The sequence below is a fragment of the Hemitrygon akajei genome, chromosome 13, assembly GCF_048418815.1.
Source record: "Hemitrygon akajei chromosome 13, sHemAka1.3, whole genome shotgun sequence".
NCBI classification, from domain to species: Eukaryota; Metazoa; Chordata; class Chondrichthyes; order Myliobatiformes; family Dasyatidae; genus Hemitrygon; species Hemitrygon akajei.
This window is the reverse complement of record NC_133136.1, coordinates 64,366,082-64,393,900: the sequence shown is the minus strand read 5'-3', so window position 1 is coordinate 64,393,900 and position 27,819 is coordinate 64,366,082. Positions and strand designations below refer to the sequence as shown.

The 27,819-nt window shown below is 38.0% G+C and overlaps 1 protein-coding gene across 5 annotated transcripts in view; it reads right to left on the bottom strand.

Moving 5' to 3' along the window:
- Positions 1-533: 533 nt before the first annotated feature.
- Positions 534-27,819, bottom strand: part of pds5a (PDS5 cohesin associated factor A) — a 167,030-nt gene continuing 139,744 nt past the window's right edge. For 2 of the 5 annotated variants that reach the window (XM_073064807.1, XM_073064808.1), the window contains exons 28-34: positions 19,994-20,113; positions 18,788-18,850; positions 17,210-17,355; positions 8,477-8,594; positions 7,384-7,739; positions 6,945-7,095; positions 534-2,411 (exon numbers count right to left, since the gene is read on the bottom strand). In XM_073064807.1, the coding sequence (XP_072920908.1) occupies positions 2,367-2,411; positions 6,945-7,095; positions 7,384-7,739; positions 8,477-8,594; positions 17,210-17,355; positions 18,788-18,850; positions 19,994-20,113 (999 nt within the window). In that variant the 3' untranslated portion in view covers positions 534-2,366. The remainder of the gene's footprint in view (positions 2,412-6,944; positions 7,096-7,383; positions 7,740-8,476; positions 8,595-17,209; positions 17,356-18,787; positions 18,851-19,993; positions 20,114-27,819) is intronic. The other 3 variants (XM_073064809.1, XM_073064810.1, XM_073064811.1) reach the window with 3 other exon arrangements.

Here is a 27,819-nt window from a genome sequence, read left to right as displayed (position 1 = left end):
CTACTCATTAAATGAAATGACAACCGGCCCCATGGTACAAAAAAGTAAAATTGGGTTAAATTTCAACTTGCATAACCACAAGCCTTTTATGTAGCATTAATATAATTCAGCAATGAAACCAATGATTCACACATACATGTATGGCTTGTGCCTGTTCAATCTCTTCTGATAGACCTGGGGTAGTACAGCTCTCTAGTCTTTTTGAGTAATTGTTGTTTAAACAATTATCATAGTTCAGTCCAATAGTTTAGGAAGAAAACGATGTATGTCTAAAAATTCCCAGTTAATCTCGGTGGGGTGGGGGAAGAGTGACAGGGTTTTAGTTCATGCTGCATGGTAGAGATGTATAAGTTTCCCAGGAGTTTTAACACTCATCCTGCCTGGACAGTTTCTCCTTCCCTGCTCCTGACTCCAGACAATTAAAAATTTTAATATAGTTGAAATTACTTCAAATATCCATCTCTCACTATTAATCTGCCCTGGTTTGGTTACTCAGGAGTACAGGCTTTGAGAGAGAGAAACAGAAACCAGGAGACACCTAAGAAGCATTTATTTCTTTATGCAACAAAAAATTAAATATGATCATGTGTACATCAAAATGTACACATTAACTACAATGAACAATGTCTGGAATCATAACATTGATGCAACCGCAAAGAATTTCACGAAAATAAACAGATGAGTGTGAACTGGGAGACAAACTAGTGAAAAATAGTTTTAAAAAATTCAACATATCAATAAAACACACTTAAAATGTATTAACAATTTGAACTGTTGAACTGACTTCACAAGCTGCCAAAATCCAATTTTTTTCTAGAACACTTCCATTTTTTTTTACATCATTGGTTACAGAGCCTGGTAACTTGAACATCTCATCATAAAACTGGTCTTTCAAAAGTACCTCATTCACTTCAAGATCTGATATAAAAATCTGAAACTCAAAAAGTTTCCTTTACCTTCCAGAGCAATATAGTTTTATACGAAAGTAAAACATAAAAGGCCTCTTGATAAAATTTCATAAATTAAAAGTACTAAAAGCAAGTTTTAAAAATTAATGTTAGGATAGAGGAAATGCTTTAAAATGCTGTTTTTTTAAATTCTTTCCACTATTCAACATGAAGTGAAATTCAAGAAAACCCTTTAAGAGTAATTAACTCCCACTGGGACCCTTAAAACCCCAAATTAAAACATTTGCTTAAAGAACACTTGAATTTGGCTTGCTGTAAAGGTTAAGCCTGACCAATTTTCAGTCAAGCTGCCACAGTCAGGAGAGCTTCGTTATATAGAATGCTTAGCCACCTAGGCGAGGGATACACAGAAAAAAAATAGCGGTCCAATTCCATCCTAGAACGCATGCTGGCATGTTGGCCAACAAAAGCAGCACATTGGCAACTGTGGAGAAATGCAAAGTTCAGATTAGCCCCACTTTCCCTGGTTGAGGAAGGTAAGCAGAAAAACACAAATGAGGACACATTGAGGGAATAATTATTTAAAAGGCAGCAATTCCAAAACAACTGCTTTCACTAGACTTCAGTCTGTATTCACAAAAAAAATTCTGTGCAAGTTTTGTTAACTGTCAATATGAATTACAGGGAAAAATTATTTTTGATGAACATAGATTCTGGACAGTATACTGATATAGAAACCTTGCTGAGATTCATTTTTAAAAGGATAAACAATGTGGATTCAGTGCAAATTTTAGAGAACAGTGTCAAAAATATCCCCAACTTAACGGCAGACTTCAGTATTACACTTTTTAAATCTTTACTACAACATTTATGGCAGTAGCTTCAAATATTATAAGCACATATTCAACTGCTCTTTTATCCACAGCTTTATTCTTTCACTCTCACCAAAATCAAATTATATTCAAATTGGGTCTATTTTAAATAACACAAATGTTTCCATCTGAAAAATTAATAGTAACATGTGACTTTTATAATGCACCATTGCTGACTTCACAAGTCAGTAATAATAACTTACTTTGGAAGGTAAAACTCTTGCAGCAAATTACTAAAGCATAATTAAAATGGTTACATAAGACATTTGTAACAAAATCTTAATCTGGTGATTATTTTTATGAGTGTCAATAATTGTTAAGTGATCTTAACATATAAAAATACTACATAAAAATAACCCCAGGGAATTACAATGCTGTCTCTCCAACATTGCAAAAGTTATATTTTCAGTTAAAATTTAAATGAAGGAGTTCAATAATATCTTCTTAATATATAACCTAAACTCTGATGCAGTGTTGTCCTGATGTTTTGAGGGTGAGGAATTGTGTAAACTAACTTAAGATTTAGTATAGTATCTCAATCCTTTTATGTGGTACATTTCCCTCAGTGGCAAGGAATACTTCTTTTCTACAGCCTTTGTCTCCTTCCCTTTGGCATGGTCTTTCTTCTTACCTATACAAAGAGAAAAAAAATTGGGGGAATATTGAAGAAGGTAATTCAAAACATGCCTTACTAATTAGGCTCTGAAACAAATTATTTTGACATCCATATATACTATTACATAGAAAATAAACACATCAAGACATTTAAAAATACTTCTGGAAATAACTTTATAATTGTATTTGACAATGCAGATAGTGTACAAAGGCGTCTAATAGAGAGTATGATTAATTTATGTGAGGGTTAGAAGAGACACGTGAATGTTTATACCCACAAAGATAGAATTGCAGCATTCTTTGGTTGTTGGTAATGAAGGAGCAGGGTGGATGTATTAGGGAATAGGGCTGAGATTACAAACAGTTCTGGCAGTTGCTAAAATAGAAACATGAAGATAGTTTTCAAGACATAGAGGACACAGGAAGAATCAAGTCTATAAGAGAATGCAGAAAAAGGAGAAATTTGTTAAAAAGAACCTAAATCTGATAAGCTGGATATGGGAAAGTATCATATTTTCATAGCCACAGATATAGATTGTAGAATGTAATGGCTTGGCATTTGTAGTGTGGAAGGGGATAGCATACAGAATTTAGGAAGAGGTAAACAAAGAGATGCTTCATTTTTCTGGCAAGAGATAAGATTGATGGAATACACATGCTGTGGACATGGAAAGCTGTCTTGATAATACAATGATGTTGGAGCCAGTTATCCCATCTCAAAGTATATCGATCAACAAGTATAACATTTATTCTTTACATATGAACTGTTAGATGTTGTTACAATTTTTCTAAAGGCCCATTTCGATTGAATGTGGTGCCAACTTTGAAGAATATTCATAGTGGAACAGTCAGTATTCTTTCATCCAGCATCAACCATTGGCAGTATAAGCAACTCATAGTCTTCTGTTTTCTTTTAGATGAATACTCCTAGATTTTAGATTTATTTATAGCATTGTGCAGGGTAACAGCCCCTTTGGTCCAACTCTTCCATACCAAAGTGTCTTTCTGCGCTGGTCCCCTTTGCCTGCATTTGGTTCATATCCCTCTAAAGCTTTCCTATCTACGCATCTGTTCAAATGTCCTTTACATATAATTGACGTGCCTTCTCCACTTCCTCTGGCAGCTTGTTCTAAATGCCCACAATTCTCTTTCTGAAAAGCTTGTCTCTCAGGTCCCTGTTAACTACTTTCCCTCTCAGCTTAAATATAAGCTCTTTAGATTTAGACTCAGCTGGGAAGAACACTCACAATCCATCTTATCCATGCAGACCTTTAAAGTCACATTAGCCTCCATCACTCCAAGGAGATCAGTGCAAACTCATCCAGTCTCTCCTTATATCTCAAGTTCTCCAATTCCAATAACATTCTTGTGAATCTCTTCTGCACTCTCTTTAGCTTAATCACATCCCTATAGTATGGTGAACAGAACTGCATGCAGTATCCAGGTGCAGTCTCTTCATGTCTTTGCGTAATACAGAAATCATCTGAACCAGTGAAATTTGCCAGTTTCCTCTTCTTAATAGCTATCTTAAGCTATATGCAATACCTGCTCTTGAAGACAAATAAACTGAAGAGGGCATGTTAAAGTACAAGCTTGATGGTCTGTTCAAATTTTTGTCTTACATAATTGATAATAAAATGCAGTTTCTTTCCAAGACAACATGATTGAGAAGTCATTTCTGCAACAGCTCATGAGGGAGGGAACTATTTGGGAATTGTTATTAAAATAATTGTCCAGTGCTTTATCATGATAATGCACGATTAGCTCTATAGCAGGTGCCATCTCATTGGCTCTTCACCCAACCCCAGAACATCTGGACAGCAAATATGCATACATCAGGAAACTCTTTATCGGTTACAGCTCAGTATTTAATACTATTCATCCCTCAAAATTGATCAATAAATTCTAAGACCTGGGCATCAACACGCTCTTGTGCAACTGGATCCTGGATTTCCTCACTTGCAGACCCTAATCAGTTTTGATTGATAAAAAAACATCTCATCCACTATCTCCATCAGCACAGGAGCACCACAGGGCTGTGTGCTTAGCCTGCTCTTTTACTCGCTTCATTTCTATGACTGTGTGGCCAAGTACAGCTCCAACACCATATCTAACTTTGCTGATGACATCACTGTTGTGGGCCATATCAAGAGTGGCGATGAATCAGTATGCAGGAGGGAGACTGAAAATTTGGCTGAATAGCGTAATAACCTCTCACTCGAGGTCAACAAAGATCAGGGAAATGATTGTAGATTTCAGGTGGTCCATGAACCAGTACTCATTGGAGGACCAGAGGTGGAGAGGGTCAGTAACTTTAAACTACTGGGCGTCACTATCTCAGAGGACCTGTCCTGGACCCATCATATTAATATAATTTGCTAAGAAAGCACCACAGCCTCAGGAGTCTGAGAAAATTCAGCACGTCATCAAAAATCCTGGCAAATTTCTATAGATGCATAGTGGAAAGTGTGCTGATTGGCTGCATTACAGCTTGGTACAGGAACACTGATACGTTTGAGCAGAAAATCCTGCTAAAGTTAGTGGATTTGGCCCAGTACATCATGGGTAAAGCCTTCCCAACCATTGAGCACACCTATGTGAAATGTTGCAGTGGAAAAGCAGCATCCATCATCAAATATCCTCACCACCCAGGCCATGCTCTTTTCTCACTGCTGCCATCAGATAGAAGGTACAACTGACCTCAGGACTCACACCATCAGGTTCAAAAAGTTACTAACTCTCAACCATCAAGCTCATGAACAAAAGGAGATAACTACACTCTTTCTATTTCTGGTGTTCCCAGAACCAATGGTCTCACTTTAAGGACTCTTTATCTTGTTATTTCATGCTCTTGTTACTTATTGCTACTTATTTATGTTTGTATTTACTCAGTTTATGGTTCAATGATCCTGTTTACATTTACTGTTCTATAAGTTTGCTAAGTATGCCCGCACAAAAAGAATTTCAGGCTTGTATGTATATACTCTGATAATAAATTTTACTTTGAACTTTGATTGTATCGTAAAAAGAAACATTAAAAGCGTCATGGTATTTTTTTTCCTCTGGACATTGCTGACACCATAACTTTTGATGTTCATTACACAATATGGCTCTATACTTGTTATATGGTGAAAAATACTTTGAAGAATTCCCAAGGTGCTGCAAGAATTCAACGTCATGCTGAAACTTCTTGCTATCCAGTCTTAGAACTAGACAAAAAAATCAAGTCCTGTATTGCAAGATTACACCTTGCCTAATCTCAACTACCACCAGTTTACTTCTGAAAATTTAGTTTTGAAATGGTATCAAGTCTCCAAGTAAACTGGGAAGAGAAAAAAAATCTCATTTTGAACTCCTTTAATTATTCTAAGAGTAGGCAAATTACAGAATTTGAAGGCATATGACATATTTAAAATATGACAGTCAGCCCACATTTGATTTTTTTTTTAAAACATGAAAAGTAAGGAGGGAGTGGGAAGTACCAGAGAGACATATCCTTTAATGATCAATAAACAAGTTGTTTGGAATCAAATGACCTTGCCTGGTGACTCAGGGCTGGGTGCATCTGCACCTATGGCATCCCCCCACCCTTGGGACGTGTGTGTGTCCTTAACTCCTGGTGGAGTCATCAGGGCGCTATCATTTTTGCACTGATCTTTTTTTGGTGATCGTCTTGGGCATATTGCCCACATTGGGCATCTGAAACCTCCAAGTTTTTTTTTTAACGAGGTCGAGGATGGAGAGCGTGCAAGGGAGCCAGCCGGATTCAAACTCAGGATCTCTCGCCCCAGAGTGGTGCCACTACGCCACCAGCCTCTGTGAGAGTAGACACACCCAAAACTGAATCCAATTAGTTCTTGACTCAAAATGAAGACTAGTCATTTACAAGCCACTCCCTTGAAACATTAACAGTATGTAGTTGCTTATAAACATGACTATCACATTTTAAACAGATGCACCAAAATGCATTATGCTTCTTCATAATGCTAATTAAAATTATGAAGATTGGAATACTTGTACTTTTGATTTTGAATGGCTAGCTAACTCAGGCAGAAACTCACTTCAGGGGTTGAAGTCTCCTAAAAAGAGGAAATGGTAGCAGATATCTCACTTAGGAACACAAAGGCACAGCTTGTTGGGCCGCTGCCTCAAAGATCTAGTGCTCCACATTTAATCCTGACTGAAATGTTAACTGTGCGGAGTTTGTACATTCCTTCTGTGCACAGGTAATTTATTCTGGCTGCCCTGGTTTCCTCCCACAACCTAAAGATGTGCCATTCAGGTTAAGTGGCCACCAAATTGCCCCTCTTATTTGTGGGTGGTAACATCTGGTGGAAGTTGACGGAGGTGTGAGAGAATAGGTTAGCTTTATGAGATGACACAGACTCTTCAGACAAATGGCATCCTTCTCTGTCCTAATGATATATGATCTGCAATATGAAAACTCAAAATATTCCACCTAGGCATTTTTCCATACTATAATCACACTTCTCTTAACATACTATTTCTTTCAATAACTCTATAAAACTGGCCATTATTACTACTGCACCTTAAGGAAGCCTCCCTTTGCTATTTTTGGGTTATCAATCTCATTCTGGCTGCTCTCAAAGGATTTAAACAAATCCAGTTCCTCAGCTGAACTTTCAGGAGTAGACTCTAGTTCCATCACTGAGTATCCATCACTGTCCAAAACCTGGATTCTGAAAAAATAAGGAGGGCTAGAAATCAGTAACAGGAATTTATTTTAATTATTTCACAGGATATGGATGTAACTGGCAAACCCAGCATATTTGCCCCCTCCCAATTTTCCTGGACTAAATCTCCTCTATTCCCCTAAATTTACATATTAAGCTTAAATAATTAAAGCCCCAATAACATGATAAACCTTCCAAGAGAGGACAAAAGGAATTCAAGTAAATAAAAGCACAGAACACAAATCAGGAGAAACTCGTTAATCAGATTGTTTTCCCATTGCAAAAAATAATTACCTTTGTAGATCCATCTGTCTCTGTGCTGGTGCTCGCTTAACATTTGTTTCTTGTTGTTTTGGTACTTTAACATTTGTTGTTTCTGGTTCTGCAGGGCTTTCCTGATTGGCTGCAACTCTTTTCCTTCCTCTGCCTGATGTTTTGTTTGTATCTGTATTCTTGGCAGCATTACTTTCAGATGCAGCTTTGGGAGGACGGCCACGCCTAGCTTTGGGGGGAACTGGTATTGCAGTCTCTTCAGATTTCTTCTCTTCTGGTATTTGCTGAATGTTCTCTGAACCAGCTGCAGGTGCTGTCCTTTTCTTTCCACGTTCTGTACTGGTCTGTGGTGGTAAAGACTGTTCAGAGGACATCTCCTGTTATAAGGAGGACAGAATGTACACAGAACGATGCATAATATCACAGTAAGTAATTACAGGAACTACTGATTTTATTTGTGCACTTTTGTTTTACATTGAAAACAAATCAAAATAACATTTAATTATAAATAAAGGAATATCCCTATGGGACACAAGAGTATTTTTGAAATCTCTCCAACAAATAAAAAATGGAATTGCAAAGAATAAAATACCCATTTCTCAGAGTGTCAATTTGGAGGTGTTGCGAAAAAGAAATGACTGATACAGCATACGTAATGTACAGGCCCAAGATCAAATACTATTGAGTTTGGGTTAATAGCTATTCTTGTGGCAGTTAATAATTTTTTTTATAGAGAGTGGTCATAAATGCAGCAGTTATTTTCCAAACAGGAAGACTAACAGTATACCTACTTCAAACCATCAGTGGTCAAGATTTTCTCCTCTCAATAGGCGTGTTCTTTATTTCAGAACAATTCCTGTTCTACGCACTGCTGTGATTCTCTAATGAGTACCTACACTAAAGATGTTGAAAATATTTCATCGCCATTAACTTTATTTTTATCTCTTTGAGAGGGAATACTTTGCATAAAGTATGATGCTGACAGTAAAGTTTACTCTGCATAGATAAAAAGCTGCAAAGGGAAACTCTAAGCTAACAATTATTTCATTCTCCTTTCAAGATCCATTTTAAAGTCTAGACAGAAGAATGCCAATGGTGATGCAGAATAAAGTACCTTATTTCTAACTGGTTCATCTTTCTTCTCTGTTTTAGCTGGAACCACTGTAAGCAATATTACTGGATTTTCTTCATTTTCACTAACTTCTGTTTCTGGAACTTCTGAATTCTGCTCCCTGTGACACAGTAAAGAAAAATAATTACTTAAGTCATGGACAGTACCTAATAATTGATAGGAGGATCTTTTAGCATCATTAAACTCCCACTTGTAACTATAACTATTAAAAGTTTTACAGCAAGTGACATTCCAACAAAGTTGTTTTTATAGATAAAACAAGTTTAAAAAAACATCAGCAAAACATAGGACCTGAATAAAAGCAGGTTTTACTGTAGAAAACTAGAAAAGCAAGAACAGCACTTCAGCCTCGAATTGCATTGAATTAGAGGGTAATTGTAATTCTACTCGTAAAGAATAGTAAAACTTTCACTGTAAATGGAAATAAGAAATTGATTAGCTTTTTAAAACTATTCCTCATTACTTGAAGTTATTTACAAAATGAATTAATTTTATTCAGTGTATTGTGCACAACTTTCTAATTATCTCCAATTGCCATTACTGTTGTAAGTAGCAATCAATTCCATTATTTAAAAGTATTTTCTTAAAAACTTTCTTAAGAGCATAGAATTTGTTAAAATATCTCTTGAATGCTCCATTAATTATCCTACAAAATTTCAATGCACTGTCATGAGCCAGAGCTGAGTGGAAAGCTGAAATGTCTGAAGGTAGATAAATAACTGGGATTAAATGAAATACATCCCAGTGCTCTAAAAGAGTTAGATGAAGAGATTACGGAAGGCATTAGTAGTGATCTTTCGAGAATCACTGGATTCTGGAAAAACCATAAATGTCACTCCACACTTAGAGACGAGGAGGAGGCAAAAGAAAGGAAATTATAGGCCAGTTTGCCTGACTTCAATAGTTAGCAAGATGCTAAGTGTCCATTATTAAGAATGAGGTTTGGAGTACTTAAAGGCACATGATCAAAAAAGTTGGAAGACAATGTGGTTTCCTTAAGGGTAACCTTGCATGACATATCTGTTGGAATTCACTGAGGAAGTAACAGGCAAAATTTGAATTGTGTCTCTTTGCAGACTCTCCACCTCCTCTGTACAATTTGCTTTTCCACTCAGTTTAGCGTCATCAGCAAATTTTGCTGTGCTATACTCAGTCCCCTCTTTCAAATCATCAATGTAAATGGTAAACAGCTGCAGGCCCAGCACCAACCCCTGTGGCACCCCACTCACCACTGACTGACAACCGGAGAAACACCCATTTATACCAACTCTCTGCCTTCTATTGGTTAACCAATCCACTATCCATACCAATACACTTCCTCTGACTCCATGCATCCGTATCTTATTTATAAGTCCCTTGTAAGGCACCTTATCAAATGCCTTCTGGAAATCCAAGTATACGACATCCACTTGTTCCCCTCTATCCACTGCACTAATTATGTCCTCAAAGAACTCCAGTAAGTTTATCAAACAGAACCTGCCCTTTCTGAATCCATGCTGCATCTGTCTAATGGAACCACTCCTTTCTAAATGTTTTGCTATTTCTTCCTTAATGACAGCTTCAAGCATTTTCCTGACTACAGATGTTAAGCTAACTGGCCTATAGTTGCCTGTCTTTTGCCTACATCCTTTTTTAAAAAGTGGCATGACATTTGCTGTCTTCCAATCCACCTGGACCTGCCCAGAGTCTAGAGAATTTTGATAAATGATTACCAACGCGTCTACTATAACCTCCGCCAATTCCCTCAGCACCCTGAGATGCATCCCATCAGGACCAAGGGACTTATCTATCCTCAGGCCCTCTAGTTTGCTCATCACTATCTCTTCAGTGACAGCGATTTTATTGAGGTCCTCACCTCCCATTTCGTCCATAACATCATTCTTTGGCATAATGGACGTGACTTCCAGCGTGAAGACTGACACAAAATAGTCGATCAATACTCAGCCATTTCCTTGTCACCCAATATCAATTACCCCTTCTTGTCTTCCAAGGGACCTACAATGACTTTAGCCACGTTCTTCCACTTTATATATGTAAGGGGTTTCTTCTTTTATGTTACTGCTAAGGCTAATAAAATAGCTTATTTGTTAGGTTAAAAATAAAAATGGCTTCTTCGTTACATTAACTGCTGAGAAAGTGCTTCTCTCTCACAGCTTGTTTCGGTTATAATTACTGATAGAGAGAATTGTATTCATTTGCTAACCAATTGGGATAGATGTTATTCTTTCTTGTGTGTAAGCGATTGTTTTTGCGGGCTTTGGGGAGAAGGCGCGATGGGGACCGAGAGGAGACGCAATGCTGTAAGCTGGGCGATGGAACAGACCCTGAGCAGGAGTCCAAAGCCCAGGGTCTTCGGCGAGGAGAGAAGACACAGACAGATTCGAGTAGAGAGTTTGGTCGATCACCGAGGGTGGTCCCATTCGTGAGTCGGCGGAGTTCGGAGGACATCGACTGGAGGAAGGGGGACCTGGTTCTGTAAGAGCTCCAAAGATGTGTGCACAAACTGATTAATAATGGTGCCTTTTTCTTTTAGTTAACAGTCCTTATTTTGTTCCTTTACTGTCTAGGTAGTCAAAGTAAGAGTTATAAAGTGTAATCATTTAATCGCATATAGTCCACTGTCTGTTATTTGGCGTGGTGGGGTACATCACACAGCATCCACACAAACTTGATTCCACAGTTTGGCGGGGCCGAAGGCTGCTCCCCCTAGACGAAAGCGAGCTCAGCGAGCCTGAGGCTTACCAGGGGGCTACATATATTTATAAAAACTTTTGCTATCTGGTTTTATATTTTGTGCTAATTTACTTACATACTCTATATCCCCTTTCCTTATTTATTCTTTAGTTTTTTGACATGCCTTTTCTATTCCCTGCTGTAATCTGTGCTACTACTGGGAGGCCTGTACAGTTGGCCCTCCTTATCTGCGAGGGATTGGTTACAGGACCCCTTGAGGATACCAAAATTTGCGGATGCTTAAGTCCCTTATTTAACCTGTCTCAGTGCAGTGGACATTAGGACCCAGCAGCAGAGATCTGAATCCGCAGTGTGTCTGTTCACGAAAATAATCATGATCGCGATTGAAAATAAAGTGGAAATACTAAAGCGATCAGAAAGAGGTGAAACACCATCGGTCACTGGAAAAGCGTTAGGCTACATCGGTCAACTATCGGAACAATTTTAAAGGATAAACTGAGAAAGGCTGTGCCCCAATGAAAGCTACAATTATTACTAAGCAATGCAGTGGTTTAATTATTGGTTTTGGGTTTTTGATCCTTCACATCAACCCGGCACAGTGGAGAGCGCACTCGATAGCGATCTGTCACTAGATCGAACTCAGGAACTTCTGTTCCTGAACCAGCACTGAAACATATGTTCTTAAGTGTTTTATGTGCATAGAAAGGTAAAATATATACTATATACTAAGACGAACGTTTGACTAACTGACGCTAAATAACACCAGATGTACCTGTTCCGACTTACTAAGTAAGAACTTCCGATATTTTTTGATCCCGATCCACGATAACCCACGTACATCCTCCCGTATACTTTAAATCATCTCTAGATTACTTACAATACTTAATACAATGTAAATGCTATGTAAAATCAGAATCAGAATCAGACTTTAATCGCCAAGTACCTATGCACATACAAGGAATTTACTTCCGGCAGATGTTGTCTCTCTGCTCATAACAATAATAATGATAAATATAAATGAAAATATAGATTATACATACAGGTAGTGCAGTTGTTATACTGCATTGTTTAGGGAATAATGACAAGAAAAAAGTCTGTACATGCTCGAACAACAAGTGCTGGAAGAGCACTTCTGGGTTTTTGCAATTTGCAGTTGGTTGAATTTGCCCATGCGGAATTCACGGATAAGGAGGGCCAACTGTATATCACTGCCATCAGGCTCCTTTTACCCTCGCAGTTTCTTAACTCAAACCACAAGGATCCAACATCTTCTGATCCTCTGTCACATCTTTCTACTGATTTGATTGCATTCTTTACCAGCAGAGCCACACCACCCCCTTTGCCTACCTTCCTATCCCTCCAATGTAACCTTGACATTCAGCCCCCAACTACAACCATCCTTCAGCCACAACTGAATGATGATCACATCATACCTGACAATCTGTAAAAGTGCAACAAGATCCTCCACCTTGAGATTTAGCGCTTTGAGTGCTGTATTTGGTACCCTTTTTGATTCTGCATCCCTAATGCACTGATACTCACCCTGCTAGCTGCAATTTTCTCCTATCATCTGCCTGCCCTTCCTAACAGTCTGACTGCATGCTATCTTTGCTTTTTACCATCTGTCTTATCCTGAATCCCTTCACTCTGGTTCCCACACCCCGCCAGATCAGTTTAAAATCTCCCCAACAGCTCTAACAAACCTGCCCAAGAGAATTTTGCCCCCCATCCCCCCGGGTTCAGGTGCAACCATCACCTTTGTACAGGTCATATCTCCCCCAGAAGAGATCCTAATGATCCAAGAACCAGAAGCCCTGCCCCAGCTTCCCAGCTACGCATTAATCTGCCAAATCACTCTGTTTCTACCCTCACTGGTATGTGGCACAGACAGCAATCCAGAAATTACTACCCGGGAGGTCCTGCTTCTCAGCTTTCTATTTAGCTCTCTAAATTCTCTTTTTGAGACTCCTTGCTTTTGTTTCCTATGTCATCCACACCAATATGTACTAAGACATTTGGCTGCTCTCCCTCTCTCTCTGAAATGTTGTGGACACAATCTGAGATCTCTCTGGCACCTGGGAGGTAACATACCATTCAGGTGTCCCGTTCATTTCCACAGAATGTCCTGTCTGTTCCCCTCACTATCGAGTACCCTATCACTACTGTTCCCCTCTTCTCCCCCTTTCCCTTCTGCACCACGGACCCATGCTCAGTGCCAGTAACCTGGTCTCTGTGGCATTCCCCTGGGAGGTCATCCTCCACAACAGTATCCAGAACGGTATACTTAAATTATTGAGGGGAAAGGCCACAGGGGTGCTCTGCGCTAACTGTCTATTTACATTTCCATGTCTCCTGACAAGTCACCCAGCTACTTACCTCCTGCAACTTAGGGGTGACTACTTCCCTGTAACTCTGATTCTCACTCTCCTGAACAAGCCAAAGGACATCAGCTGCTACTCCAGATCTCTAAGATGGTCTTCAAGGAGATGCAGCTGAATGCACTTCATGCAGATGTGGTTCCCCGGGAGATTCTGGTCCTCCCACTACTTCAACATCCGGCATGAAGAACACACAACGGCCATTCACTGCAATGGGTATAGCAAGAGGAAAAAAAGGAAGCCTGCCACTCCTACTCTGACCAGTGGCCTACTCCCAACAATGGCCGCCCCGCCGGTCCCTTCTGTACTTTTAAACAAGTGTTGCTGACCTGTGATAAACCTTGTTGCTGTGGCCTGTTACTGCTGCTCTTTGATCCCAGAAATCAAACAGTTAATGCATGAGGGTTTAACATAGGACCAAATGGCTTAGCCTCAGAATAGAGGGACGCCCATTTAGAACAGAGAAGAGAAGGAACTTCTTTAGGCAGAGGGTAGTGAATCTGTGGAATTCAGTGCCACAGATGGTTGGGGAGGCCACGTCATAGGGCATGCTTAAAGTAGAGGTTGGTAGTTTCTTGATTAGTAAGGGTTTCAAGGTTTACAGAGAGAAAGCAGGAGAATGGGGTTGAAAGGGAAAAATAAATGGTGACGCAGAGCAATGAGACGAAAAGCTTAATTCTGTTCCTGTGTCTTATTGTCCTATATCTTTCTTCTAGCATAAAGGTGGCTAATTCCAATATTCAGTCTGCCTTGAGCATAAAAGAACATCTTGAATCTGGAAGAGGCAATTAAGTAATATCCTAATAAAGTTCTGTAAATGAAGATGAGTACACCACATTTCAAGTTATGTAAGCTCAGTATTTATCTTTTTATTTAAAAGGAAAAATCAAGCTTGAATACTAAATTTGTATTTACACTTTGCAAACACATTGTATCTTGCTTTTAGTCCAAGTGTGGATTTTATTATTATTTAGTGCATCCACACTGAGCGTTATTATTTTGCAAAACTTGCATTGTTTCATTGTAAAAGCATGATCAGTTCTTGCAAGCTACATTTGTAGAACAAACATGAGCTGGAAAACTTTTTAGACATAGTGCCCAGAATGAATGCAGTAGTACAGATGCAATCTAGTTAGAGTTCTATGCAGCATTTATATCACATTTATTCCTTTGTATTTCTGCCTCCTTGAAATAAAAGCCCAATATTCATTATCCTGTTAAATCACACTTTGTGTCTTTTACATTAACTTTAACTGATTTTTGTACTTAGACCTGTGCTCAGAATATGCCTGGAAGTTTACATTTTATCACTATTTGGATAACCTCAATTGAACTCTAATTGTCAGAACTTTCCCATTTAATCAATCTGTCCATGCCCACTGCGAATTGTTCAATATATTGTGGGACAAGCCTTCTCCTCCCCTCAAGACCACATTCTGCCAATTTGAGCACAAAAACATTATCTTTATTCAATGTCTCCTTTGCACAGTGAATTCCATATTCAAGCTAACAAGTTGCCTCCCCATACATGCAGTATTTTTTCTGTCTCTCATGCAGCATCTTATTAAACATCTGCTGCACTTACCACTTCATTTGACACAGTTTAACCTCTGCAAACCCAGTGATGTAAATCTGAGCAGTCATGTGTCTCTATTATAATTCTAGGTACTTCTCCAAGCTGAGTAGTGAGTACTAGAATTTCCTAATTTGTCTTTCCTCCTCACATTAAATAATGAAGCAACATATCAGTTTTCCTATACAAGGATCTAATACTAAACTGAAGGCATTTTGGTGGATTACAACTTTAAAATGTTTCACTGACTACTTTCTTTTAAAACATTAGGCTGGAAAGCATCAAGTCTTGGACATCTACCCACTTTTAATCTTACTGTTTTTAAAGTTTAATCAATTTTGTCCCTCATCGTCAATTTATTCAGTTTTTAGTCCACTCCTGGAATACATCCTCCAATTTCAAATCTAAAACAAAGAAGGTCTTTAGTAAATTTGCCAATTCTCGATTTCAAGTTATATTATCACCAGCACATTTTCTTTTCTAGCTACCATCTTTGAGTACACTCAAACCCTGCATAGTGCTAATTCATTACAATGTGGTTAATCAATTTTTTATTGAAATTTTTTTTAAATGACAAAAATTCATTCTAAACAACACTTAAAACTTATCCAGAGCGGCCACCATTACAGTAAAGAGTCATTCAGCCAATGAGGGTGTTTTACATACACTCTTGAGCCACTCATAGCCAATCATGTATTAGTTCACTCTCTGCCTTCCCTGCAAGTGTAAACATTCTTGCTCCCTCGTCAATTTATTCAATTTTTTCACCCATAATGTTTGGAAATGGGCCTGCAACTTCCAGTGAGGGTAGTACATCTAAGATGTCTCGGAAAAGCATTAGCACAGATGTGAAACTGAAGTGATACTGCATTTGGAAGCTGGTGGGCGTCAATTTGATGTTGGTGCCTCTTTGAAATGGGCTACATCAACAATCAGAACGATTATAATAAATGCAGACAAGATAAAAGCTTCTGCAACAACCTCAAAGTTATCACCAACAAAGGTGACTCGTTCAAGGGGCTATTTGCTTGAAAAAATGGAAAATATATGGGTGAATGATCAAACAGAACGAAATATGCCCCTGTCAGCTGATAATAATGGAAAAAGCAGGAAGCATCTTCAATTATATTCAAGAAAAAGAAGATACGTCAGTAACATTCACAGCCAGACGAGGTTGTTTTGATAGATTTAAACAGGTGCAGTAACCTCCATAGCACATATATCTTTGGTAAAGTGACTAGTGCAGGCAGCAAGGCAACCCAGGATTTTACTGCAACACTGAAGGCTGTAATTGAAAAGGACAATTATCCTCCTGAGCTGGTCTTCAATGTGGATGAAACGGGTCTATTTTAGTAAAGAATGCTTTATCATACTTCCATCTTCCAAGAGGAGAAACATGCATCTGGCTTCAAGGCTGGAAAAGACCAGTTAACCACAAAATTCCTCAGCACTAGCATCACCACGATCACGTAAATCACGGACAATGACCCTGACTGGGAGCGAAGCAATAAGGAAAAGTGGGGTGTTCTTGACATGATTACCTGCTAACAAGAACTGCTTCATGAGAGGAAACTTAAAAGACAGTCAACTCTCAACACCTATTTGAAGAAGAAGCCAAAGTTAGAGGAGGACCCACAGCCTCCTCTAAGATGTAAGCACCACTCACTTCCCTCTGCTACTGCTGCGATGTGTTGCTGTTCTACTGATGTACAGGTTAGGCTTATTTGCATGTTTGTTACTCCAAGAGTTACTGTGTATGCATAATATATCATATATCTCAGTTTTGATTTAAAAAAAAATCAGGCACGCATGTCCATTTATGTAATGTTATAATGACCCCACATAGCACTCCACCTCCGAGGAATGCATTCTCAGTGCTAAATGGGGTTTCAGTGTCTATATAAGCTACTAGTTGTGGGCTTGTCACGTGTGTCTTTCTTGGTTCCTACAATCTTATGCACTCTTTCCTCCAGGCTATATAATCCCTTCTATCTCCAGCAGAAGAAACAGATCAGCACTTAACTCTCAGCCACTATGTTAGTAATGCAACAAAATGTAGCAACAGCTTACCTTCCCCTGTTTGTAGCTGGTGAATTAGATTCAGAATTTGCACTTATATTGGTTCCTGTTTCCAAGCCTGGAGTTCTAGTTTGTGGCCTTCTACCAGCAGCTGACAAAGGTTTGTTTACTGTACCCAATACTGTAGCTGGTTTGGGCTGAAGAAATGATTAAGTTATAACATATATCAAACAATGCAAATATACAACATTTTTACACTGTTTAGAAACTGGGGTTTAACAAATTGTGGAATTTTTTTTTAGGAGCCATAAACACACTAATTCTCTTTAACTAAAGGATTTGTTATTTAGAGGTATTAAAGAATAAAAAACTGAAGCTACTGAAAATGCACGTTACGAAACATTAAAACTTAATTCAAAATTGTGTGGGACACATATTGGGGCATCCTGCACTGTGATAGAAGTAAATTTAGCAAAGCTTTATTTACATTAAGTGTCTCTGTCATAAATATTACTTAAGAAAATAAACACATGAACTAATAGAAGCAGCAACCTGACACTGATATATCCAATCAAAATGTAATCCTTATTACAGAACAGAATCTGTGGAATCTTACCGACAGGTGGACTTACTAGAAAATTGTACAGAATTGTATATTATACAACACATCTGTAAATAATAACAAGGATCCAGGTGCCTGGAACATGCTGCCAGTAGAAGCGATAGCAGTGTTTAACAGATATTTAGATAGATATATAAATAAGCAGGGAATGGAGAGATACAAACACAGCAGGCAGATGGGATTAGTTTAGAAAAGTCCCATGCTTGGCATAGACATGGTGGCCTAAGGGGCCTGTTCCTGCGCTGTACTGTTCTATGTTCAAGAACTGAAGGAATGCTATACTGAAGGAAGAGATATTAAAACAGGTTTCTTTTCTCAAATGGCATAAAGGATCCGGTAATGCTACTTTAAAGAGTCATAATTATCCTGTATATTCTGGCCAATACTTCCAGGATTCTGGCCATTATTCAACCCTTAATCACTTGGTCATTATCACATTTGTGGGACCACCTTGCACATAAATTTATAACATATTTACTACATTATATCCTTAATTAGCCTTCACCAAAAAATTCATTGCAAATATTAAAAATAGCTGGCTGGTGCTGTAGTGACATTAGCACAGGACTTTGAGGCTCATGGTCCTGGGTTTGAATCTGACCAGCTCCCATGCTTTCCGTCTGTGCTGGATTGAGTGTCAAGCTAGCAACTTGGCCTCTCATAAAATCATTCAAATACTAAAGAAACAGCAAGGCTGCCACTCTAGGTACCACAAGGCATGGAGAAGAATAAGAAATATTAAAATAATAGCTATTAAAATTATCTGTTGTCAGCTTAATTTATCTGTAAGCTACCTTTCTGTAAACTTGTCACTTCAATTAGAACAGGTTAAGTAGGAATGTTAACTTTGAATAGTTATAGAGTTAAATATAGCACTATGTTTTAAAGCAAAACAGAGAGGCAACCCAACTACTAGAAGTACTACCTTCCAATAACAGTAATTTGCACTAAATTTTGGGCATATTATAATATAGAAATGCAACGAAGAGGACTGTGCTAAGACTTACCTTTCCAGTGAGTAACAGCGTCTTTGCTTCATCTGACAAGTAGCACTTATTATTGCAGGAATCCTAAGCAAAGAAATATTTATCAAGCATTAAATGTTAATATTTGGAGAAAGCACTACAAAACAGACTGTTGAAAGAGACTTGCAGTAACTTTATTTTGCTATACTAAGATTATTTCCTCGTCCTGTCACTAAGTATAAATTATGTTCTCAGGTGTGTAAAATAGACCTGTACTAGTCTTACACGATATGAAATTATGTATATCTGACACAAACCAACATTTTCCAATTGAGCTTATCCATAATATTCTAGGAAGAAGCACAAGCGTCCTGCAAATTTATGGTGCAGTTAAAAGTATGCTATAACCAAAGTAGAGTATTAATAAAACAAATCTTCTAACAAAAAAAACCAAGATACTTTTAGGTCATTTTATTCTCAATATTCTTCTGCAAATTGTCAAGGTCTTTATTCATAAATGGAAATACACCTAGATATACTCCACAGAAAGAAAAATCTTATGATACTGCAGATCTTTTGAATTCTAAAATAAGCTGTATAGTACTTTTTCATTCCTCAGTGAATATTCCACTAATTTTCAAAGATGCATGTTTAGTGTTAAGTTTTGTTTGAAGTCCCTATATTCTGTCTATGAAGATTATAATACCACCTGAAGAAAACACTGGAGATATCATGCCATGAACAGGAAGAAATGGCAGTGCACCACTAAAACTTCCAATTATGGCAGAACAGCACAAAACCAATCTAGCCCCACCTCTCCATTTGTCTTCTAAATGATGGAGTTTGTAAGCTGACAACCTCATTACCAATGAGTCATTAGCACTAGAATACATCCAACTTTGCTCCTGCTAGTGAGAGAAAGCCAACAGCTTAGCAGTTAGCACAATCCTATTACAGCTCAGGGGTGGAGTTCCCAGTTCAATCCCAGCACCTCTGTAAGGAATCTGTACGTCCTTCCCGTGGAATGTGTGGGTTTTCTCCGGGACCTCTGGTTTCCTCCCACAGTCCAAAGACATAATGGGCAGACTAACTGGCCATTGTAAATTGTCCTGTGACTAGTCTTGGGTCAAATCAGCATTGTCAGGGGTTGCTGGACAACGTGATTCAAAGGGCAGAAGGTCCTGTTCCATACCCCATCTTATTTAAAGAACTGAGAATGTTATTGCAAAATATAAAATAACAAGTTACTTTGTCTGGTGGGGTGAAGAACTTGGTTGGCAGTACAGGATCCTTTGGAGAGTCCAGATTATGTGTAGTACTTCTGCTTGTGATGACATTAAGAGCTACGTCACACACTATATAGAGTTTCTGTCAACACAAACAGAACAAAAGGGAAAAAGTGAATTGCAAAATGTTAAAAAAGTACTGGAAAATTCTAGTATTTCAAACATAAACAATGGATTGTCCAGAATCATTGGACTATTTAAGAAAAGGTATAACTTTATAAAATGACGATAGATCCATATAATACATCACACTGCTGCACTTGCCAATTTGTATGAAGCACAATTTGCCCTTTTAAACAAAATAGGTTGTCACCTGATAATTTATTTAAAAATCTTCAATATGCTGTATTTGCTTTCCGGTGAAACAGAATTAACTATTTCTTTTTATTTATTCTACTTGAATGATATTTTTGAGCATTCTGCAGAATAAATTTGTAACTGTAACATTTGCCTGAAACCGATTTGAGAATTCAATCAGCAATTGCTTTCAATGTCTTTTAAAAATCAAAGAATATTAGAAATCCTTAATGAGGCTATTCCCATTGCTTAAGAAGGGCAATACGGATAACCCAGCAGTTTATAAACCAGTGAGCCTTGATTCAGTAATAGGGGCATTATTGGTGAAGATTCTAAAGGACAGAATTTATTCACGTTTGGAAAAGCATGGACTTACATGGGAAAAGACTTGTCTTATGAACCTGAGAAAGTGAGGATGATGATTGACGAGGGTAGGGCAATGGATGTTGTCTACAAGGACTTTACAAAAGCATTTGACATGGTAGACTGATCCAGAAGATTCAGCCATACAGTGACTTGTGTTACGTACCCGTGACACGTGACAGTGGTACCCTTGTCACGTGACTGGGGTTGAAGTTATACTGGACATGAGGTAATGGTGGAGTGATGTCATTTTCCCGCCAGTAGAGGTCATGTGACAGGTTTTTTCTACAGGGTATAAAAGGAAGACCCACCCTGTCAGGTGGGGCAGTTCGTGGCTGGATTTGCCAAGATGACTTCATGTTACTGTGTGATTTAATGTGATGACGCAGTTTAGTTAAAAATGAAGTTTTATATAATGCCTAAAGTTTAAAAGGTCAGAGCCAACGGTTTCTTTGCTGATGGAGAGTGAAGAGAAGTTTGGAAAATGGAGATCGAGAAGAATCGATTTTCGATGGATTGACTTCGACCTTGTGTGTGATCCTCATTCGGAAGGATTTCGTTTACTATTCTCACGATAGTCTCCGCTGGAAAAAGCGGGAGATTGAGAATATTGTGGAAGGAAGGTCAGTCACTTTAAGTTGTTATATTTAATAAAATTCGACGTGGGAGTTCGACGCTGGGAATCGAAGGACATCGACGTGGAAGAGAATTTACATCGCTTTTAAAAAGTCTCTCCTTTTAAAAGTACCGTGAGCTTTTGAACTGTCGGCATATCGTTTTAAAATACTGTTTTCTTTCGGCATATCGCTTTAACGAACTGAGTTCGTTTCAATACTGCTTTAAAGACTGTTTGAGACTGCAACGCTATTAAGAACTGTTTGATTCAGCTGCCAGCAGCTGGTTTTGGGTCATTGTTTGGGTTTGTTTACTTTTGAAGGGGGTTTGTTATCTGTGTTAATAAACGTGTTATTTGTTATAAAACCCCTTGCCTAACTCATCTATATTATTGTTGCCCGAATACGTAACATAATTATGGGGGCTACGTTCGGAATTGAATCATTTGGGTTTAAAAAGTTTTTTGAATTTTGAATCGGTGTTTTGGTAACGGGGATTGCTCGATTCTTTTTGTTTGTTTGGCTTGTGAGTGGTATTCGGCAACGATGAATATTGATGAGTTTCTGGATTCGCCAGTCGCGGATTTGTTAGCGAAGGCGAAAAAAACTGAAGTCTCTGAACTTGCTAATCGGTTGCATCTTAAAGGGATTTTGCCAACTACATCAAAAGCTGTAATACAGAGAAAGATCGCATCACATTTTGTGGCTTCGGGTCATTTTGAAGAATCGATTTTAGAATCGTTTCCAATAAGTAATCTGGAGATGCAGTTGCAAATTGAACAAATGATGTTAGAAAGGTGTAAATTGGAAGCTGCGCAAAAGCAGAGAGATTTTGAATATGCAATGGAGAAATTAAGGTCTGTAGAACAGTCTGCTGGTTCTAAAAAACCGTTTGTTGCTAGCCAAGAAATTAAATTGGTCCCTCCATTTAGTGAAACAGAAGTGGAGAGATATTTTCAACATTTTGAAACTATTGCTCGGATGTCAGAGTGGCCGAAAGATAAATGGTCAGTGTTATTACAGAGTGTAATCAAAGGCAAGGCACAACATGTTTACACAGCTTTAACTGCTGCACAAGCATTAGATTATGATATTGTGAAGGAAAATATTCTCAAATCGTATGAGTTGGTCCCAGAAGCGTACAGGGAAAGATTCAGGAGTTTGAAAAAGTCTGTGGAAAAGACTTGTGGAATTTGCCTATGATAAAGCTATGTGTTTTGAGAGATGGGTTTCTTCTAAAAATGTAAATGGGGACTATGATACATTGAGAGAGCTGATTTTAATGGAGGAATTTAAAAGAAGCATTCCTGTTGAAGTAAGGACCTACTTAAATGAGAGGGATACTGATAAATTGCAGGACTGTGCTAGATTAGCTGATGAGTATGTTTTAATCCATAAGAATAAATTTCCTCAGGGTAGAATTTTCAAGAGGAAAAATAATATGGAGACTCCAGGTAAATCAGAAATTAAATTAGAGGTTAATGAGAGAGGTAAGGAGGAAGGAAAACCTGTGAAGGAAAGACAGTTTGGTCTTATTTGTAACTATTGTAAGAAGCCTGGCCATGTAATAGCTAACTGTTTCAAATTGAAAAAGAAAGAGAAGGAAGCAGTTACAGATGCTTGTGTGCAACATACTAAAGCACCTGTAAAGTTACAGGGTTTGGTAAACACAAATGAGGATTTGTTAGAGTCTGACAAAGTTAGAAAGGGATATGATCATTTTATAACTGAAGGGTTTGTATCCTTGAAAGAAGGATCTACTCTGGTGCCAATAAAAATTCTTAGGGATACTGGAGCTTCTCAATCACTGATGTTAGATAGTGTGTTGAAGTTTAATGAAGAGAGTGATACTGGTGAGGTAAATTACATAAGAGGTGTTGGAAGTGATTTTATGCCTGTACGTTTACATGAAGTAAATTTAAAGTCAGGGTTAGTTACAGGATTTGTTAAGGTAGGATTACAGCATAGCTTACCTGTGAAGGGTATTTCTTTATTGTTAGGTAATGACTTGGCAGGTGGACAAGTTTTTCCTGAAGTGCATTTGACAATGGAATCAGAGGAACCAGAGGTGAATTCTAACACAGATTTTTCTTGTGTTGTGACTAGAGCTATGGCTAAAAAAATTGATGTGCAGAATGAGGTTGTTACTCATGACTGTTCAACTCAGGATTTGAGTTTTGAGGATGTGTCAGAAACTTTCTTACCTTCGTTGTTTGAACAAGATTCTGGGAGTAAGTCTGACTATGAAGATTTATCTTTGTCTCGGAAGGAGATGATAGCAGAGCAGAATAGAGATCCTGAGATTGTAAAATTAAGGGAACAAGCTTTACTAGGTAGTGAAATTGAGAAGGTGTCAGTAGGATATTACTTGGAAAAAGGAGTGTTGATGAGGAAGTGGAGGTCGCCTACAATTCCTGCAAGTGAGGAATGGAATGTTGTTTGTCAGGTAGTTGTTCCTAAAGTTTATCGGAATGAGATTTTGACTTTAGCTCATAGTGTGCCTTTAGGTGGACATCAAGGGGTAAGGAAAACTGTGGACAAGGTTTTAAAACATTTTTACTGGCCTGGTTTAAGAAAAGATGTGGCGATGTTTTGTAAGACGTGCCATACTTGTCAAATTGTGGGTAAACTAAATCAGGTTACACCAGTAGCTCCATTACAACCTATTCCAGCATTTGGTGAACCGTTTTCTAAAGTTATTGTAGATTGTGTTGGTCCATTACCAAAGACAAAAACTGGTTATCAGTATTTGTTGACTATCATGTGTACTTCGTCTAGGTTTCCAGAGGCAGTACCACTTAGGAATATAAAAGCTAAAACTGTGACGAAGGCTCTTATTAAATTCTTTACTTATTTTGGATTGCCTAAGGAAATACAAACTGATCAAGGTAGTAATTTTATGTCTGGATTGTTTCAACAGATAGTTTATAAATTGGGAGCTAAGCAAATTACTTCGTCTGCATACCATCCAGAATCGCAAGGTGCCTTGGAGAGGTTTCATTCTACTCTCAAGAATATGATTAGGACATATTGTGTGGAGAATGAAGGTGACTGGGATGAGAGTATAAACTTACTTTTATTTGCAGTAAGGGAATCGGTACAGGAATCTTTAGGGTTTAGTCCATTTGAACTTGTGTTTGGGCATAGAGTTAGAGGACCTTTAGCTTTATTGAAGGAACAATGGATTAGTAAGGAAGTGCATACTAATTTGTTGGACTATGTTTTGAAATTTAAGGACAGGTTACATAGAGCTTGTAGCTTAGCCAAGGAAAATTTGAAGTTGGCTCAGGAGAAAATGAAAACTTGGTATGATAAGGAAGCTAGGATGAGGATGTTTAAGCCTGGAGATAAGGTGTTGGTTCTTTTCCCAGTGCAGACAAATCCTTTACAAGCTAGATTTCATGGACCTTATGAAATTGTGTCTAGAGTTAATGATGTGGATTATGTAATAAAAACTCCAGATCGTAGAAGGTCAACACAACTTTGCCACATAAATATGATTAAACCATATTTTGAGAAACAATCTGATACTGTGACTATTGTGGTTAGTGAGAATGAGTTGGATTTAACTGGGAACATGATAGATGATTCATCTGACTTTCATTCTAAATCTAACATTGTTTCTGTTAGGTTACCTAATTCGACTATTTTGGAAAATATGGATGAGAAATTAGCACATTTACAGCTAGAGCAGAAACAACAGATGAAGGAATTGATTTTTAAGTATAAGGATTTGTTTCCGGATGTTCCGAGAAGGACTACTATAGCTTCACATGATGTAGATGTTGGAGATGCCAAACCTATTAAACAACATCCATATAGAATGAACATGGAAAAATGTGAACTTGCTGAGAAAGAAATTGAATACATGTTAGAGAATGATATTATTAGACATTCTAACTCGAATTGGAGTTCGCCATGTGTTATGGTGCCAAAACCTGATGGTAGTATTAGGTTTTGTACGGACTATAGGAAGGTGAATGCTGTAACGAAAACAGATGCATATCCAATTCCTAGAGTAGATGATTGTGTAGATAAAGTTGGAAAAGCAAAGTTCCTTACAAAGATTGATTTATTGAAAGGGTATTGGTGTGTTCCGTTAACGGACAGAGGTAGAGAGATTTCTGCATTTGTAACTCCATCTGGGTTATATGAGTATAATGTTCTTCCATTTGGGATGAAGAATGCCCCAGGTACTTTTCAGAGGATGATTAATTCTGTGATTCAGGGTTTGAAAGATACTGATGCTTATATTGATGATTTAGTGACAGGAAATGATACTTGGGAAGCACACATTATTGCGGTGGAGAAATTGTTTGAAAAGCTTTCAAAAGCTAACTTGACTATTAATTTAGCCAAGAGTGAATTTGGACATGCTACTGTGACTTACCTTGGTTATGTTGTAGGTCAAGGTAAGGTAGCTCCTGTTCAGGCAAAAGTTCAGGCAATTTTAGAAATTCCCACTCCAACGGGGAAAAAAACTCTCAGAAGGTTTTTGGGAATGGTAGGATATTATCGAAAATTTTGTAAGAATTTTGCTAATGTTGCCCTTCCATTAACTAATCTTCTGCAGAAGAATGTAAAGTTTGTATGGACAGTGTTTTGTCAGGAAGCATTTGAAAAATTGAAAACAATGATATGTGAACAACCTGTGCTTAAGGCACCTGACTTTGAAAAACCTTTTTCATTAGCTGTGGATGCTAGTGATGAAGCTGCGGGAGCAGTATTGATGCAAAGGAATGAGGGTGATGAGGTTGGTCATCCAGTAGCTTACTTTTCTAAGAAATTTAATAAGCATCAAAGAAACTATTCAACAATAGAGAAAGAATTGTTATCTCTTGTTTTGGCTTTGGAATATTTTGAGGTATATGTTGGTACAACTCAAAAACCACTTATTGTTTACACTGATCATAATCCGTTAGTTTTTCTGAGTAAGATGAAAAACAAAAACAGAAGATTGTTAAATTGGAGTTTGATGTTACAAGAGTACAATATTGTGATAACTCATATTAAAGGTAAAGATAATGTGGTTGCTGATTGTCTATCTCGATATTGAATGTACAATGTTTTTTTTTTGGAGTGGTTTTTTTTATTGTAACACTCCTACTGTATTGTATATTGTGTATGTTATATGATTTATACATTTGTTTTTTTTCTTGTAAGTAATTGTTAAAAATTTTTGTTCTTGGTAGACCAAAAATGTTTTTTTTGGAGGGAGGTGTTACGTACCCGTGACACGTGACAGTGGTACCCTTGTCACGTGACTGGGGTTGAAGTTATACTGGACATGAGGTAATGGTGGAGTGATGTCATTTTCCCGCCAGTAGAGGTCATGTGACAGGTTTTTTCTACAGGGTATAAAAGGAAGACCCACCCTGTCAGGTGGGGCAGTTCGTGGCTGGATTTGCCAAGATGACTTCATGTTACTGTGTGATTTAATGTGATGACGCAGTTTAGTTAAAAATGAAGTTTTATATAATGCCTAAAGTTTAAAAGGTCAGAGCCAACGGTTTCTTTGCTGATGGAGAGTGAAGAGAAGTTTGGAAAATGGAGATCGAGAAGAATCGATTTTCGATGGATTGACTTCGACCTTGTGTGTGATCCTCATTCGGAAGGATTTCGTTTACTATTCTCACGATAGTCTCCGCTGGAAAAAGCGGGAGATTGAGAATATTGTGGAAGGAAGGTCAGTCACTTTAAGTTGTTATATTTAATAAAATTCGACGTGGGAGTTCGACGCTGGGAATCGAAGGACATCGACGTGGAAGAGAATTTACATCGCTTTTAAAAAGTCTCTCCTTTTAAAAGTACCGTGAGCTTTTGAACTGTCGGCATATCGTTTTAAAATACTGTTTTCTTTCGGCATATCGCTTTAACGAACTGAGTTCGTTTCAATACTGCTTTAAAGACTGTTTGAGACTGCAACGCTATTAAGAACTGTTTGATTCAGCTGCCAGCAGCTGGTTTCGGGTCATTGTTTGGGTTTGTTTACTTTTGAAGGGGGTTTGTTATCTGTGTTAATAAACGTGTTATTTGTTATAAAACCCCTTGCCTAACTCATCTATATTATTGTTGCCCGAATACGTAACACTTGATAAACTGGACAATGGGGTTCGCTACAGAAGAATACATTGTGGTAGAGGAATGTTCTGATTATCTGTGACTAATAGCGTTCTATGCTGATCAGTGCTGGGCTTATGTGGTTTATGATTTATATAAATGACTTGCACAAGAACATAGCTGGGCTGAATAGTAAGCTTTCAGACAACACAATCGTAAGTGGAATTGTGGATACTGAAGAAGATTGTCAAAAGGACATACTTAATACAGATCAGAAATATGAGCAGAAAAATGGCAGGTGGATTTTAATCCTGTAAAGTGAGAGGAACTGCCCTTTGGAAGGTTAAAAGTAAAGATATTCAAGTAAATGGTAATACTGATATACAGAGGAATTCTTGGGTGCAGATCCATTGCTCCCTGAAAGGGGCAACAAAAGTCAAGAGGGTGGTAAAAG